Source organism: Loxodonta africana, chromosome 25 (genome assembly GCF_030014295.1).
Source record: "Loxodonta africana isolate mLoxAfr1 chromosome 25, mLoxAfr1.hap2, whole genome shotgun sequence".
NCBI lineage: Eukaryota > Metazoa > Chordata > Mammalia > Proboscidea > Elephantidae > Loxodonta > Loxodonta africana.
The window spans coordinates 2,743,084-2,759,888 of record NC_087366.1 but is presented as its reverse complement, the minus strand read 5'-3'; the positions used below and the strand labels follow the sequence as shown (position 1 = coordinate 2,759,888).

At 37.0% G+C, this 16,805-nt stretch overlaps 1 protein-coding gene across 2 annotated transcripts in view; it reads left to right on the top strand.

Moving 5' to 3' along the window:
• CFH (complement factor H) overlaps positions 1-16,805 on the top strand; it is a 107,041-nt gene that overhangs the window by 19,656 nt on the left and 70,580 nt on the right. For both annotated transcript variants that reach the window (XM_003410825.4, XM_064276484.1), the window contains exons 4-5: positions 13,978-14,054; positions 15,937-16,128. In XM_003410825.4, coding sequence (XP_003410873.1) covers positions 13,978-14,054; positions 15,937-16,128 — 269 coding nt within the window. The remainder of the gene's footprint in view (positions 1-13,977; positions 14,055-15,936; positions 16,129-16,805) is intronic.

The window sequence follows — 16,805 nt, the reverse complement described above, 5'->3', positions numbered from 1 at the left end:
AATAGACCACATATTAGCTCATAAAGCAAGCCTTATCAGAATCCAAAACATCGAAATGTTACAAAGCATCTTTTCTGACCATTAGGCCATAAAAGTAGAGATCAGTAACAGAACAAGCAGGGAAAAGAAATCAAATACTTAGAAACTGAACAATACAAATCCTGCTCAGAAAAGATTGGGTTGTAGAAGACGTTAAGGGTGGAATAAAGAAAGTCATAGAATCCAATGAGAGTGAAAAAACTTCTTACAAGAACCTTTGGGACACAGCTAAAGCAGTGATCAGAGGTCAATTTATATCAATACATGCACACATAGAAAAACAAGAAAGGGCCAGAATCAAAGAATTATTCATACAACTTCTTCAAATAGGAAGAGAACAACAAAAGAAACCATCAGGCATCAGAAGAAAGCAAATAATAAAAATAAGAGCAGAATTAAATGAAATAGAGAACAGAAAAACAATTGAAAGAGTTAACAAGACCAAAAGCTGATTCTTTGAAAAAATTAATAGAATTGGTAAAGCATTGGCCAAACTGAAAAAAGAAAAACAGGAGAGGAAGGAAATACCCCAAATAAGAAATGAGATGGGCAATATTACAACAGACCCAACTGAAATTAAAAGAATCACATCAGATTACTATGAAAAATTGTACTCTAACAAACTTGAAAACCTAGAAGAAATGGATGAATTTCTAGAAACACACTACCAGGTAAACTAACACAGAGAGAGGTAGAACAACTAAATAAACCCATAACGAATGAAGAGATTGAAAAGGTAGTAAAAAAAAAACTCAACAAAAAAAGAGTTCCACCAAACTTTCAGAGAAGAGTTAACACCACTACTACTGAAGACATTTCAGAGCATGGAAAAGGATGCAATACATCCAAACACATTCTATGAAGCCAGCATACCCCTGATACCAAAACCAGGTGAAGACACCACAAAAAAAGAAAATTACAGATGTCATGAACTTGGATGCAAAAAACCTCAACAAAATTCTACCCAATAGAATTAAAAACATATTAAAAAACAATTCACCATGACCAAGTGGGATTCATACCAGGTATGCAGGGATGGTTCTATATTAGAAAAACAATTAATGTCATCCATCATATAAATGAAACAAAAGACAAGGACCACATGTTCTTATCAATTGATGCAGAAAGGGCATTTGACAAAGTCCAACACCCATTCATGACAAAAACTCTCAGCAAAGTAGGAATAAAAGGGAAATTCCTCAACATAAATAAAGGGCATTTATACAAGGCCAACAGCCAGCATCATCCTAAATGGAGAGAGTGTAAAAGCATTCCCTTTGAGACTGGGAACCAGGCAAGAATGTCTTTTATCACCACTCTTATTCAACATTCTGCTGGAGGTCCTAGCCAGAGCAATTAGGCTAGATAAAGAAATAAAGGGCATCCAGATTGGTAAGGAAGAAGTAAAAGTATCTCTACTTACAGATGACATGATCTTATACACAGAAAACCATAGAGAATCCTCAAGGAAGCTACTGAAAGTAATAGAAGAGTTCAGCAGACTGTCAGGATACAAGATAAACATACAAAAATCAGTTGGACTCCTCTATACAAACAAAAAGAACAATGAAGAGGAAATCACCAAATCAATACCATTTACAGTGGCCCCCAAGAAGATAAAATACTCAGGAATAAATCTCGCCAGAGACATAAAAGACCTATACAAAGAAAACTACAAGACACTACTGCAAGAAAGCAAGAGAGACCTACGTAAGTGGAGAAACATACCTTGCTCGTGGATAGGAAGATTTAACATTGTAAAAATGTCTGTTCTACCAAAAGTGATCTATAGATACAATGCAATTCCAATCCAAATTCCAACACCATTTTTTAATGAGATGGAGAAACAAATCACCAACTTCATTTGGAAGGGAAAGAGGCCCTGGGTAAGTAAAGCACTACTGAAAAAGAAGAACAGAGTGGGAGGCTTCACTCTACCTGATTTTAGAACATATTATACTGCCACAGTAGTCAAAACAGCTTGGTGCTGGTACCACAACAGAGACATAGACCAATGGAACAGAATTGAGAATCCAGACATAAATCCATCCACTTATGAGGAGCTAATATTTGACAAAGGCCCAAAGTCAGTTAAATAGGGAAAAGGCAGTCTGTTTAACAAATGGTGCTGGCATAACTGGATATCCATCTGCAAAAAAGTGAAACAAGACCCATACCTAACACCATGCACAAAAAACGAACTCAAAATGAATCAAAGACACAAATATCAAATCTAAAATGATAAAGATCGTAGAAGAAAAAGGGACAACGTTAGGAGCCCTAATACATGGTATAAACAGTACACGAAACATTACTAACAATGCAGAAGAGAAACTAGGTAATTGGGAGCTCCTAGTAAGTTTTTTTTTTTTTTTTAAAGAATCAAACACCTATGCTCATCCAAAGACTTTATCAAAAAGAGTAAAAAGACTACCTACAGACTGGGAAAATGTTTTTAGCTATGACATTTTGGATCAATGCCTGAGCTCTAAAATCTACATAATACTGCAAAAACTGAACTACAAAAAGGCAAATAACCCAGTTAAAAAATGGGCAAAGGATATGAACAGGCACTTCACTAAAGAAGACATTCAGGTAGCTAACAGATACATGAGGAAATGCTCAGAATCATTAGCCATTCCATCCAGTCCCTAGAGAAATGCAAATCAAAACTACAATGAGATTCCATCTCACTCCAACAAGGCTGGCATTAATCCAAAAAACACAAAATAATAAATCTTGGAGAGGTTGTGGAGGGACTGGAACCCTTATACCGTGCTGGTGGGAATGTAAAATGGTACCACCACTTTGGAAATCAATTTGGCACTTCCTTAAAAAGCTATAAATAGAACTACCATACAATCCAGCAATCCCATTCCTCGGAATATATCCTAGAGAAATAAGAGCCTTTACACTAACAGATATATGCACGCCCATGTTTATTGCAGCACTGTTTACAACAGCAAAAAGATGGTGCAGCCAAGGTGCCCGTCAACGGATGAATGGATAAATTATGGTATATTCACACAATGGAATATTATGCATTGATAAAGAGCAATGATGAATCCATGAAACATTTCATAACATGGAGGAATCTTGAAGGCCTTATGCTGAGTGAAATTAGTCAGTTGCAAAGGGACAAATACTGTATGAGACCACTATTATAAGAACTTGAAAAATAGTTTAAACAGAGAAGAAAATATTCTTTGATGGTTATGAGAGTGGGGAGGGAGGGAGGGAGAGGGGTTTTCAATAACTAGATAGTAGATAAGAACTATTTCGGGTGAGGGGAAAGACAGCATACAATACAGGAGAGGACAGCACAACTGGACTAAACCAAGAGCAAAGAAGTTTCCTGAATAAACTGAATGCTTCAAAGACCAGTGTAGCGGGGGCCGGGGCGGGGGGAGGGTTGGGGACTATGGTTTCAGGGAACATCTAAGTCAATTGGCATAATAAAATCTATTAAGAAAACATTCTGCATCGTACTTTGGTGAGTGGCGTCTGGGGTCTTAAATGCTAACAAGCAGCCATCTAAGATGCATCAATTGGTCTGAACCCACCTGAAGCAAAGGAAAGTGAAGAACACCAAAGACACAAGGTAATTATGAGCCAAAGAGACAGAAAGGACCAGCGACTACATCATCCTGAGACCAGAAGAACTAGATGGTGCTTGGCTACAACCAATGACTGCCCTGACAGGGAACACAACAGAGAACCCTTGAGGGAGCAGGACAACAGTGGGATGCAGACCTCAAATTCTCATAAAAAGACCAGACTAAATGGTCTGACTGAGACTAGAAGTACCCTGGAGGTCATGGTCCCCAGACCTTCTGTTAGCCCAAGACAGGAACCATTCCCAAAGCCAACTCTTCAGACAGGGATTGGACTGGACTATGGGATAGATAATGATACTGGTGAAGAGTGAGCTTCTTGAATCAAGTAGACACATGAGACAATGTGGGCAGCTTTTGTCTGGAGAAATGAGAAGGTAGAGGGGGTCAGAATCTGGCTGAATGGACACAAAAATAGAGAGTGTAGGGAAGGAGTGTCCTGTCTCATTAGAAGGAGACCAACCAGGGGCATGGTGTATAGCAAGATGTATATAAATTTTTGTATGAGAGACTGACTTGATTTGTAAACTTTCACTTAAAGCACAATAAAAATTAAAAAAAAAATTATACACACCTTGTTATGTACTCCTAGCTTCTCTCCCCCTAATGAGACAGTGCATTCCTCCTCTCCACCCTGTATTCCCCATCTGCATTCAACCAGCTCCTGTTCCCCTCTTCCTTCTCATCTCGCCTCCAGATAGGAGTTGCCACATAGTCTCACATGTATCCTTGAGCCAAGAAGCTCATTCCTCACCAGTATCATTATCTATCTTATGTCCAGTCCAATCTCTGTCTGGAGAATTGGCTTTGGAAATGGTTCCAATCTTGGGCTAAAGAGGGTCCACGGTCCCTCTAGTCTCCGTGAGATCATTAAGCCTAGCCTTTTTACGAGAAGTTGAGATCTACATCCCACTGTTCTCTCACTCCATCAGGGATTCTCTGTTGTGTTCCCTATCAGGGCAGTGATCAGTAGTAGCCAGGCACCATCTATTTCTTCTGGTCTCAGGCTGATGTAGTCTCTGGTTTATGTGGCCATTTCTTTCTCTTGGGATCATCTTTACCATATGTCTGGTGTTCATTCTCCTTTGCTCCAGGTGGTTTGAGACCAATTGATGTATCTTAGATAGCTGCTTGCTAGCGTTTAAGCCCCCAGATATCTCTCACCAAAGTGGGATACAGAATGTTTTCTTAGAACATTTTGTTATGCCAATTGACCTAGATGGCCCCTGAAGCAGTGGTCTTCAAACCCCAATCCCTGCTACTTTGGCCTTGAAAGTGTTTGGTTGTATTCAAGAAATTTCCTTGCTTTTGATTTAATCCAGTTGTGCTGACCTCTCCTGTATTTTATGTTGTCTTTCCCATCACCTAAATTAGTTCTAGTCTACTAACTATCTAGTTAGTGCGTACTTCCCTCCCGACACCCGTAACCATCAAAGAATATTTTCTTCTGTGTTTAAGCTTTTTCTAGATTTCTTATAGTAGCGGTCTCATACAATATTTGTCCTTTTGCAACTGACTAATTTCACTCAGCCTAATGTCTTCCAGATTCCTTCATATTATGAGATGTTTCATAGCATCATCACTGTTCTTTATTGTTGCTTGGTATTCCATTGTGTTACTACACCATAATTTATTCATCCATTCATCCATTCATCCACTGATGGGCACCTTGGTTGCTTCCATCTTTTTGCTGTTGTAAACAGTGCTGCAGTGAACATGGGTGTGTGTATATCTGTTAGTGTGAAAGCTCTTATTTCTCTCGGATATATTCCAAGAAGTGGGATTGCTGGATCATATGGTAGTTCTATTTCCAGTTTTTTAAAGAAGCGCCAAATGGATTTCTAAAGCGGTGGAACCATTTTACATTCCCACTAGCAGTGTGTAAGTGTTCCAGCCTCTCTACAACCTCTCCAACATTTATTATTTTGTGTTTTTTGGATTAATGCCAGCCTTGTTGGAGTTGTTGTTGTCTTGTTGGAGTAAGGTGGTACCTCATTATAGTTTCGATTTGCATTTCTCTTATGCCTAATGATTGTGAGCATTTCCTCATGTATGTTAGCCGCCTGAATGCCTTCTTTAGTGAAGTGCCTGTTCATATCCTTTGCCCATTATTTAATTGGGTTAGTTGTCTTTTTGTTGTTGAGTTTTTACAGTATCATGTAGATTTTAGAGATCAGACCCTGATGTTTGTCTTTATTGCCATAAATTTTTGCTGTGTTCAAAGGTTCTGGTAGGAAGTGTTTTCATTCTCATTTGATTCTATTAATTCCTTTTTTCCCCATCCTTAATTTCTTCTATAATCCAATCATTTTTGAGAAAAGTGTTGTTCAGTTTCCATATGTTTGATTTCTTTTCCCTGTTTTTTCTGTTATTGATTTCTAGTTTTATGGCTTTATGGTCAGGGAAGATGCTTTGTAATATTTCAATGTTTGGATTCTGTTAAGGCTTGCTTTATGACCTAATAATGTGGTCTATTCTAGAGAATGTTCCATGTGCTTTGGAAAAAAAAGTATGCTTGTCTGCTGTTGTATGGAGTGTTCTGTATATGTCTATAAGATCAAGTTGGCTGATTGTGGTATTTAGATCTTCCATGCCTTTACTGAGCTTCCTTCTGGATATTCTGTCTTTCACTAAAAGTGGTGTGTTGAAGCTTCCTACTATTATTGTGGAGCAATCTCACTTTTCAATGCTGTTAGAGTTTGTTTTATGTATCTTGAAGCCCTGTCATTAGGTGCATAAATATTTAATATGGTAATATCCTCCCGGTATATTTCCCTTTTAATCATTATATAGTGTCCTTCCTTATCCTTCGTGGTGGATTTAATTTTAAAGTCTGTTTTGTCAGAAATTAGTATTGCCACTCCTGCTCTTTTTTGATTTTTGTTTGCTTGATATATTTTTTTCCATCCTTTTAGTTTTAGTGTGTGTGTGTCTTTAAGTCTAAGGTGTGTGTCTTGTAGGCTGCATATAGACAGATCTTGTTTTTTCATCCATTCTGTGGCTCTCTTCTCTTTATTGGTGCATTTAGTCCTTTTACATTCAGGGTGATTTTGGATAGGTATGAGTTTAGTGCTGTCATTTTGATGCCCTTTTTTGTGTTGTTGATAGTTTCTTTTTTCTACTTCTTTTTTTGTGCTGAGCAATTTTTATTTTTAAATTGAGTTTTTCTCTTTTTCATTGTTGTTGATTTTGTTTTTGCTGAGTCTTTATGTTTTTCTTGTATTTTATTTTGTTGAGTAGGATTGCTGGTCTCCTTTGTGGTTACCTTACTATTAACCCCTATTTTTCTAAGTTTAAACCAAACTTTTATCTCCCTATATTGCCTGGACATCATCTCCATATGAAAGTCTATGAGTACATTATTTAGTCCCTCTTTATTGATGTAATGTTATCATCTTTTACGTAATGACTTTGTTTTTTCCTTGTCTTGAGCAGTTTTCTTTTTTTTTAATGTTGATCTATTTTTGTGATTTTCCTGTCAGGCTTGATATCTTCTTTCTCTCTCCTGTATTCTGGTTTTGGGTTGTTATCTGGTGTTATTGATTTTGTAACCAGAGAACTCTTTTTAACACTTCTTGTAGTTTTGCTTTGGTTTTTCCAACTTCCCTAAACTTGCTGAGCAAGGCAGGGTCTGAAAACTTTCCCCCAAGGGTCTGTGAGGAAGGCATGGCCCTGTTCTCTAGAGCCCACAGGTGGGTAGGCTCTGCAGCCATACCCCATAGGCACCCAATGCTTTTAACTGTAAGAACTGGAGGCATCATTTATCCTTGGACCCCTGTCATGGGTGGTGAGGTGGCGCGGGTGGATCCACCAATCCTCAGGCCCCTCCATGTGGATATATGATGACCCTGTTTAATAGGCAGAGTGGTATCAAATGTCAAAAACCCTCTCCAGCTCACAGCTAAAACGGTTAAAGTCAGACCTCAAGCACCTATGGCCTTGAAATGTAACAATAAGAGTCTAGCTGCTGAAATGGAGCCACTTTGGACCATGCAGAGGTGAAAGGCATTCAAAGTCTATGGACTGCTTGTGCCTGGACAGGAACTGCTTCTCACGTAAGTTCCCAGGTTAGGGGAGCCAGCAGATTATTTTTCCCCTATTTGTTAATTTGTTCCTTCTCCAAGGGCAGAAGAATGGCTCAGAGAGTACAGCAGGATCTATCTCAGGCCCAGGGAAATTGACTGTGACTGAAGCCGGCTCAGGGAAGAGGAAGGAGCAATCAGATAGATGGGAGAGCATTCTTTCAAAAGGGGGAGCTATTAGATCCACACAGTAATTTAGATGGAATCACTTATCTTGTGCTGACAGCCCTGTTTTTTCCCTGATCCCAGAGGCATGTGTAGATTCTGTGCCACTGGCTCAGCCCTGCCCTGGTCGCACCAGGGGATTGGGGCTGCGCCACTTTGCTCACCTTCTTTTGCTGAAGTAACCATGTCCCAAACGCTACCCCTAGCCCTGCCACAGTCATACCAGGGGGCTGGGGCTGCACCACTTCACTTGCCTTCTTCCGCTGAAGTAATCCCGTCCTGTACGCTGTCAGCCCCACTGCAGCTGTGCCAGGGGATAGGGACTGAGGGGTGCCAGTTCCCACCAAGTCAGGTCAGGCAACACCTCACTGCTTCTGCACCATCTCTCTCTCCCTCTGCTACTCAGTCTGATTTTTTAACTTTGCCTTTTATATTCAGGGTTCCTGGTTTGTTGTATATATAATTGATTCACTTGGTTTTTGGGGTCGTTGTTGCAAGAGGGACCACTGGAAGCATCTGACTACATCATCTTGGCCACGCCTAATGAAATCCAACTAATTTTTGTATGTTTATCTTGTATCCTGATACTCTGCTGAACTCTTCTATTACTTCTATCACTTTCAGTAGTTTTCTTGTGGATTCTTTAGGGTTTTCTGTGTATAAGATCATATCATCTGCACATAGAGATACTTTTGCTTCTTCCTTACCACTTTGGATTACCCTTTATTTCTTTTTCTAGCCTAATTGCTCTGGTTAGGACCTCCAGCACAAAATGAATAAGAGTGGTGATAAAGGGCATCCTTGTCTGGTTCCCGTTCTCAACATGTTGTTGAATTCTATTGGCTAGAATTTTGTTGAGGATTTTTACATCTAAGTTCATGAGGGATATTGGTCTGTGATTTTCTTTTTTTGTGGTGTCTTTACCTGGTTTTTGTATCAGGGATATGCTGGCTTCATAGAATTGAGTTTGGTAGTGTTCCATCCTTTTCTATGCTCTGAAATACCTTTAGTAGTGTTGGTGTTAACTCTTCTCTGAAAGTTTGGTAGAATTCTCAGGTGAAGCCATCAGGGCCAGGGCTTTTTCTGTTGGGAGTTTTCTTAATTACCTTTTCAATCTCGTATTATAGGTTTATTTAGTTGTTCTACTTCTGTTTGTGTTAGTTTAGGTTGGTAGTGTGTTTCCAAAAATTTGTCCATTTTCTCTAGGTTTCCAAATTTGTTAGAATACAGTTTTTCATAGTACCCTGTTATGATTCTTTTAATTTCAGTTGGGTCTGTCATCATATCTCCCATCTTGTTTCTTATTAGTTTTTTGCTTCTTCTCCTGTTTTTCTTTTGTCAGTTTGGCCAATGGTTTATTGATTTTGCTGATCTTTTCAAGGAACCAGATTTTGGTCTTGTTAATTACTTTAATTGTTCTTCTGCTCTCATTTAATTCTACTCTAATTTTTATTATCTGCTTTCTTCTTATGCCTGAGGGCTTCTTTGGTGCCCTCTTTCTTTTTGTTCGTGTTGTTTGGATAATTCTTTGATTTTAGCTCTTTCTTCTTTATGGATGTGTGCAATTATTGCTGTAAATTCACCTCCAAGTCCTGCTTTTGCTGTGTTCAAAGGTTCTGGTAGAAAGTGTTTTCATTCTCATTTGATTCTACAAATTTTATTCCATCCTTAATTTATTCTATAACCCAGTAGGTTTTGAGCAAGGTGTTGTTAAGTTTCCATGTATTATTTATTTATTTATTTACCTTGCTCTTTCTGGTATTGAATTCTACATTTATGGCTTAATTGTCAGAAAAGAAGCTTTGCAATATTTTGATGTTTTGGATTCTGTTAAGGCTTGCTTTATGGCCTAATATGTGGTCTATTCTGAAGAATGTCCCCTGTGCTTTGGTAAAGAATCCTTGTCTGCTATTGAGTGGAGTGTTCTGTATATGTTTATGAGGCCAAATTGCTTGATTGTGGCATTTAGATCTTGTCTTTATTGCACTTCTTTTTGGATGTTCTGTCCTTCACCAAAAGGGGTGTGTTGAAGTCTCCTACTATTATTGTGGAGCTCTCTATCTCACTTTTCAATGCTGTTAGAGTTTGTTTTTTGTATCTTGAAGCCGTTTCGTTGTGTGCATATTTATTATGGTTATGTCCTCCTGGTGTAAAAAAGCAGGTGTATTGACCCTTTAATCATTATATAGTGTTCTTCCTTATCCTTTGTGGTGGACTTATTTTAATGTCTATTTTGTCAGAAATTAGTATAGCCACTTCTGCTCTTTTTTGGTTGTTGTTTGCTTGATATATTTTTTTAGTTTGTGTCTTTAAGTCTAAGGTATGTCTCTTGTAGGCAGCAGATAGATGGAGCGTGTTTTTTTTTTTTTTTTTTAGTCCATTCTGTCCTTCTCTGTCTCCTTTTGGTGCATTTAGTCCATTTACATTCAGCATAATTATTGATAGGTATGAGTTTAGTACTGTCATTTTGGTGTCTTTTTTTGTGTTTTGTTGAGTTTCATTTTTCCAGCTATTTTTTGGGCTGAGTAGTTTTTCTTTGTAAATTGTGTGTTCCTCTTTTTCATTGTTGTTATTTTTGTTTTTGCTGAGTCTTTATGTTTTTCCTGTATTTTATTTTGATGTATAGGATTGTTAGTCTCCTTTGTGGTTACCTTAATATTTACCCCTATTTTTCTAAGTTTAAACTAACTGTATCATCCCTATATCACCTTGATTTCCTCTCCATTTGGAAGATCTATGATTACTGTATTTACTCCCTCTTTACTGATTTAATGTTGTCATCTTTTACATAATGACATTGCTGTGTCCCTGTTTTGAGTTTTTTTTTTTTTTTATCTTGATTTATTTTTGTGATTTCCCTATCTGGGTTGATATCTAGTTGCTGTCCTGAGTTCTAGTGTTGGTTTTATATCTGATATTATTGATTTTTTAACAAGGTAATTCCCTTTAGTATTTCTTATAGTTTTGGTTTTTTTTTTTTTTTTTTTTTTTGCAAATTCCCTAAGCTTCTGTTTATCTGGAAATGTCCTAATTTCGCTTTCAAATTTGAGAGACAATTTTGCTGGATATATGATTCTTGGCTGGCAATTTTTCTTCTTTAATGCTTTCTATATGTCATCTCATTACCTTCTTGCCTGCATGGTTTCTGCTCAGTAGTGTGAGCTTATTCTTATTGATTCTCCTTTGTAGGTGACTTTTCGCTTATCCCTGATGACTCTTAAAATTTTTCGTTATCTTTGATTTTGGCAAGTTTGATTATAATATGTCTTGGTCACTTTCTTTTGGGATCTTTTATGGGATTTGATGAGTGTCTTGGATAGATATCCTTTTATCTTTCATGATATCAGGGAAGTTTTCTGCCAGCAAATCTGCAATAATTCTCTCTGTATTTTCTGTTATCCCTCCCTTTTCTGGTACTTCAGGCACTTGTAGGTTATTCTTCTTGATATAGTCCCACATGATTCTTAGGGTTTCTTCATTTTTTTAAAACTCTTTTATCTGATTTTTCTGCAAATATATTGTTGCCCAGTGTTTTATCTTTGATCTCGCTAATTCTGACTTCCATCTTCTCAATTCTGCTCTTGATTTTCTACTGAGTTGTCTAATTCTGAAATTTTATTGTTAATCTTCTGAATTTCTGATTGCTGTCTGTGGGTTCTTACAACCTATTAAATTTTTCATTATGTTCTTGAATAATCTTCTTGATTTCCTAGACTGCTTTAACTTTGTGTTCCTTGGCTTGTTCTGCATTTTGCATGATCTCCTTCCTGATGTCTTGAAGAGTTCTGTGCATTAATCTTTTGTATTCTACATCTGGTAATTCCAGGAATACATCTTCATCCAGAAGAGTCCTTGATTCTTTGTTTCAGGAGTTTGTTGACGCAATCACGGTCTGCTTCTTTATGTGATTTGATATTAAGACAGTGTTTTATCCACCTGAGGGATGTAAATTTTTTGACCCAGTTGTGAATCTAATGATAAAGTACTGTAAACTCTGCACCCATTTCTACTGTTTTGGGTTACTTGTCTTCATCCACCTTTCCTATACTGAATATATATTGAGTTGAATACCAGCCATTTGTTAGGATATTCAATATGCACACCTAGTTTTGTTATCCTTTGGGCAGGCAATCTTAAGAAATGCTGCAAAATGCTTTCCTGGAATTTTGCCTAGCTGGGCATGCAGAGATATGAGTTGTTACTTTTTCCTCAACCACTGGCATATGGATAGTCTCCCTCTTTTTCTCTGCCTCCCACCTCTTTCCATCTATATGGGTCTTGGGAGGCTCTGTGGAGAATTTTGTAGAATTTCTGGAAGAGCTTTAGTGAATAGATAGATCTATGGAGTGGACAGAGAATGTTAATCAGGAAATCTGTTTTCTCTCTTGGAAGGGGTAATCCTGCCCATTAGAAAATTCAGAGAAATACCTTAATAATTAATTATTTTGTTTATGTGACAGATGCATAGAGGAAATACTTGACTGCAAGCTTTTAATCTATCAAAATGACCATTTAAACTATTCAAATGTTTTCAATACATTGAAATGTTAGGAAAAAATCAACAACAAAAAAAGAAGCATTTTCTGAGGGAAAACGTTCATTTTGCTCATACAATGGGCAAAACAATACTTATTTGCAGATGAAGAAAACCTTTGTCTCTGTAGTATTTTTGCACATTTATGAATGGCCCATTAAAAAAAAAAAAACTCTCTCATGGTAATCAAAATACCTTCTCTCTCTCTCTTTTTTTTAATAAAGTTTTTTGCCTCTAGGTGTCCACTGTGACTAAATCCTTATCTGTAATAATGAAAATGCACTTGCTTGTTAAATGAGAAGGGTGCTTTGTCTTGATCTAAAGTCTCCGTCCCTGATTACACATCTTGTGCCTGTCGCAAGGAACTTATATTAAAGTAGAGCCTTATAGATGGGAAGGGCAAGCTTTATGAGTTACTGTAATGAGAAAAAGTAAATACTGAATGGATTCACAAGCCTACTGGACTCATTGACCATACTCTGGGAAAATCTCTAGGATGGGGATAGGGAAATGACAAGTGCTGAAAATAAACTACACATAAGGATTTTGTTTGACACTATACTAGATCATGTAGAAAGACCACAATATAAAATCCACAAAATATCACAATGAAGGATTGCAGGAGGTAGGTGTATTGAATAGAACTGAGGGAGGGGAAACATATAAGTAGCTGTTGGTTACTATGTTTTTAGCACAGCCCTGGTGGCGAAGTGGTTAAGAGCTTGGCTACTAACCAAAAGATTGGCAGTTCAAATAACCAGCTGCTCCTTGGAAACCCTATGGGGTAGTTGTATTCTGTCCTATAGGGCCACTATGAGTCAGAATTGACTCAATGGTGGTGGGTTTTTATGTGTATGTTTTTAGCTTTTTTTTTTTTTGGTGAGGGTTCATACAGCTTATTACATTATTATGTGTAACAAATTAACAAAAACGAAAATCAAACCCATTGCCATCGAGTTGAATTCTGACTCATAGTGACTCTATAGGAAAGAGTAGAACTGCCCCATAGGGTTTCCAAGGCTGTAAATCTTCACAGGAGCAGGCTGCTACATCTTTTTCCTGCAGAATAGGTGGTGGGTTGAATCACTGACATTTTAGTTAGCAGCCAAGTGCTTAACCACTGTGTCACTAGGGTTCCTTAACAAATTAACTACTCAATCAAAAAATAAGAATACTATGTAACCTGGTAAAACCCGGTGCCGTTGAGTTGATTCCGACTCATAGCGACTCTATGAGAATAATAATAAAAAAAGAATACTATGTACAAAACATAAAGGAGATGGTTTCATAAACCAAAGAATATGATTATTCCAAGTCCATGAACCTGAGCACCTGAGAGTCTTTCTTAAGAAAGACTTGAAATCGAAGGAAAGCATGGAAGGAAGGAAGAAGGGGGGGTGAAAGGAGGAAGGGGGCAGGCAGGAAGGAAAAAAGAAGGGAGAAAATACACGTATCATTAATTTTTGCTGAAATGGAACTTCCTTGAACTTAAACCTGCATATAAACACATTATTTCACCATTCTATTATTTTTGGATTTTCAGGTATCAAATGCTAGGTTCAGTTAATTACCGTGACTGTGAACCAGATGGATGGACCAATGATATTCCTATATGTGAAGGTAGATATGAAATTGTTTTAATGCACATTAAAATACCTAAACTATGAAATATTTTTCAAAATACACTACATTAAAATATCCTCAGAGTTTATGATTAAATTATTTCTTATTCAAAATTTTTATTTTTATGTTTTCAAGTACAATGCAGACTAGGTTTCTAGTCTTTTCATTGCTACATTGTTTTGCGTTTCAATTACCAAATATGAATACTGATCTAATAGTCAAGATATTAGAAATTAGGAAATCTAAAGCTCATTTTACTCTCCTTCTGGATTCTAGCCACTAAAAATACATACAAGGATCACTATGTAAACAAAGGTCAGAATTACATCTTCATTAATGGGCAGACACTTATTCAATAAACAACCAAATGCAGAGATCTCTGGTAAAAGCTGAAGTAGAGAACATGATGTAGCTATATCTCCCCGCTTCCATGCCAAGGGAGATTTTGTTGTGGTCTTGGTCTTACAGAAAAGAAACAGAAATAAGAAATAAGGGACAGCTCTGCCCTTTCTTACTCATCCATAGACCAAATGATGAAAAACAAAACTGTAGATCCTGTTTTCAAGTTTGAGCTAGAATTCCCAATCTCTGCTTATCATGGAAATAAAAGACCAATCAGAAGTCTTTCCTAGTCCCATAGTGAGAAATGGAAAGAGAGAGAGAAGTCAGAGGGAAGCAAAGTGACCTCTCAAACAATCCTGTCTCAAAAAGAGAATGGAAGACTTTTCATCTATGGAAATGAAAGGAAGGGATAAATTCTTCATGCAGAGGTGCTCTAGAGTACATCTACATCAGAATCAACTGAGGTGCTTGTTAACTGAAATTCATAGCTACTAAAGGAGACCTATTTTATCAGCATTTCTGAAGGTGAGGGGATAAACCCACTGCCTTTGGGTTGATTCTAACACATAGCGACCCTGTAGGACAGGGTAGAACTGGCCCATAAGGTTTCCAAGGCTGTAATCTTTACAGAAACAAACTGCCACATATTTCTCCAATGGTGTGGCTGGTGACTTCGAACTACTGACCTATCGATGAGCAGCCCAGCACTTAATCACTGTGCCACCACGGCTCCTTGGAGGTGAGAAGATAATGCCTGAAATTTACATTTTAACAAGCACCCCAGTCATTCTACTGTAAAATAAAGTTTGACTGCTATAACTTTAGGAAAGTTAGAAAATTTTAACTAAAATCAAAGGAAGTACTCGGATTACTTTGAACGTTGATATTGGAGAGGATACAAAAAATTAAGGACTATTTATCTATTGAAGTTAGTATGATAATAGAGGTTGATTTTACACATTTTAGCAATACAGTGTTATATTACTCTGGGGCACAAATGGTAATTTGTATATGACTATCCCAAGTTTTATATATTGCAATTATTTTGGAGACAATTGTTTGCTACTAAAAAATACAACTGACATTCAATGTAGGAACTTTTTTGCCCACTTCTGTAGAAAAAAATCAGAAGATAAACATACTAATTTTTTGTTACTTAGCAGCATATCTCTTTTGTAAACAGTATATCAAATGCTTCTAAAAGATACATTTAAGTAATTTGCTCCAATCTCATCTTGCTTGTAAACACACACACACACACACACACACACACACACACACACAGGTGGTGCAATGCTTAAGTGCTCAGCTGCTAACCAAAAGGTCAGCAGTTCATACCCACCAGTCACTCTTCCAGAGAAAAGACCTGGAGATCTGCTCCCATAGGAAATCCTATGGTGCAGTTCTACTTTGTCCTATAGGGTTGATATGAGTGGGAATCGACACAATAACAACAATGATACACACATGCACACACAAGTATCTTTGAAGTAAAGTTTTCCAATTATATTAGAAAAAGTTGTATTTATTTTTTCAGTTGTTAAGTGTTTACCAGTAACTGAACCAGAGAATGGGAGGCTTATCAGTGGTGCATTGGAGCCAGACCAGGAATATTCTTTTGGACAAGTGGTACAGTTTCAATGTAATTCACGCTTCATGCTAGATGGGCCTAAAGAAATTCATTGTTCAGCAGATGGTACGTGGAGTGGAAAAACACCAAAATGTGTGGGTAAGATACACTTATTCTTTATTTGATCTTTTGAATATTTTTAGCTTTTCTTATGAAAATATGCATTTGAATACATTGTCCATTATAAAGAAAGTAAATAATATAATAAGTGACTTTTATTGAGCAGGTACTTTTTCCCTGTAATTCATGTAAGTTCCAAACATGTGCTATCTTGTTTTACCTTCTAAACAATTCTTTGATTTATGTACTATTATCATCTCTGTTTTATATTTGAAGAAACTGAGGTCCAAAGATGTTAAATCACTGTTCTAAACTGCTAAGACAGAAATGGTAGAATTAAGATTCAAACCTAGGTTATTTGACACCAAAGTCCATGCTCTTAACCATAAGTACAGTGTACTTGCCTCTTATAGACTGAAATAGAATGCTAAGCATTTCTGCTTTAAGATGCATTATTATAATATTGGCCTCAGAAATACTTTTTTTTTTATTTTAAGAAGGGTGAATTTAATATTTATTTCTACTGATGCATTATTATGACATTCTGTTTTTTAATAATACTTCTAGGTAGTGGGTCTGTTTCATGTTTGCTATATTTGCATTGTGAGTTTAATATAAATATTAGATGAACAAAATTGAATCCACTAAATGAATCTTTGTCTTTTAAAAATAATTCTGTAGCAAATTGTAAGCCAAGATTTCTTTAGTTGTAATAC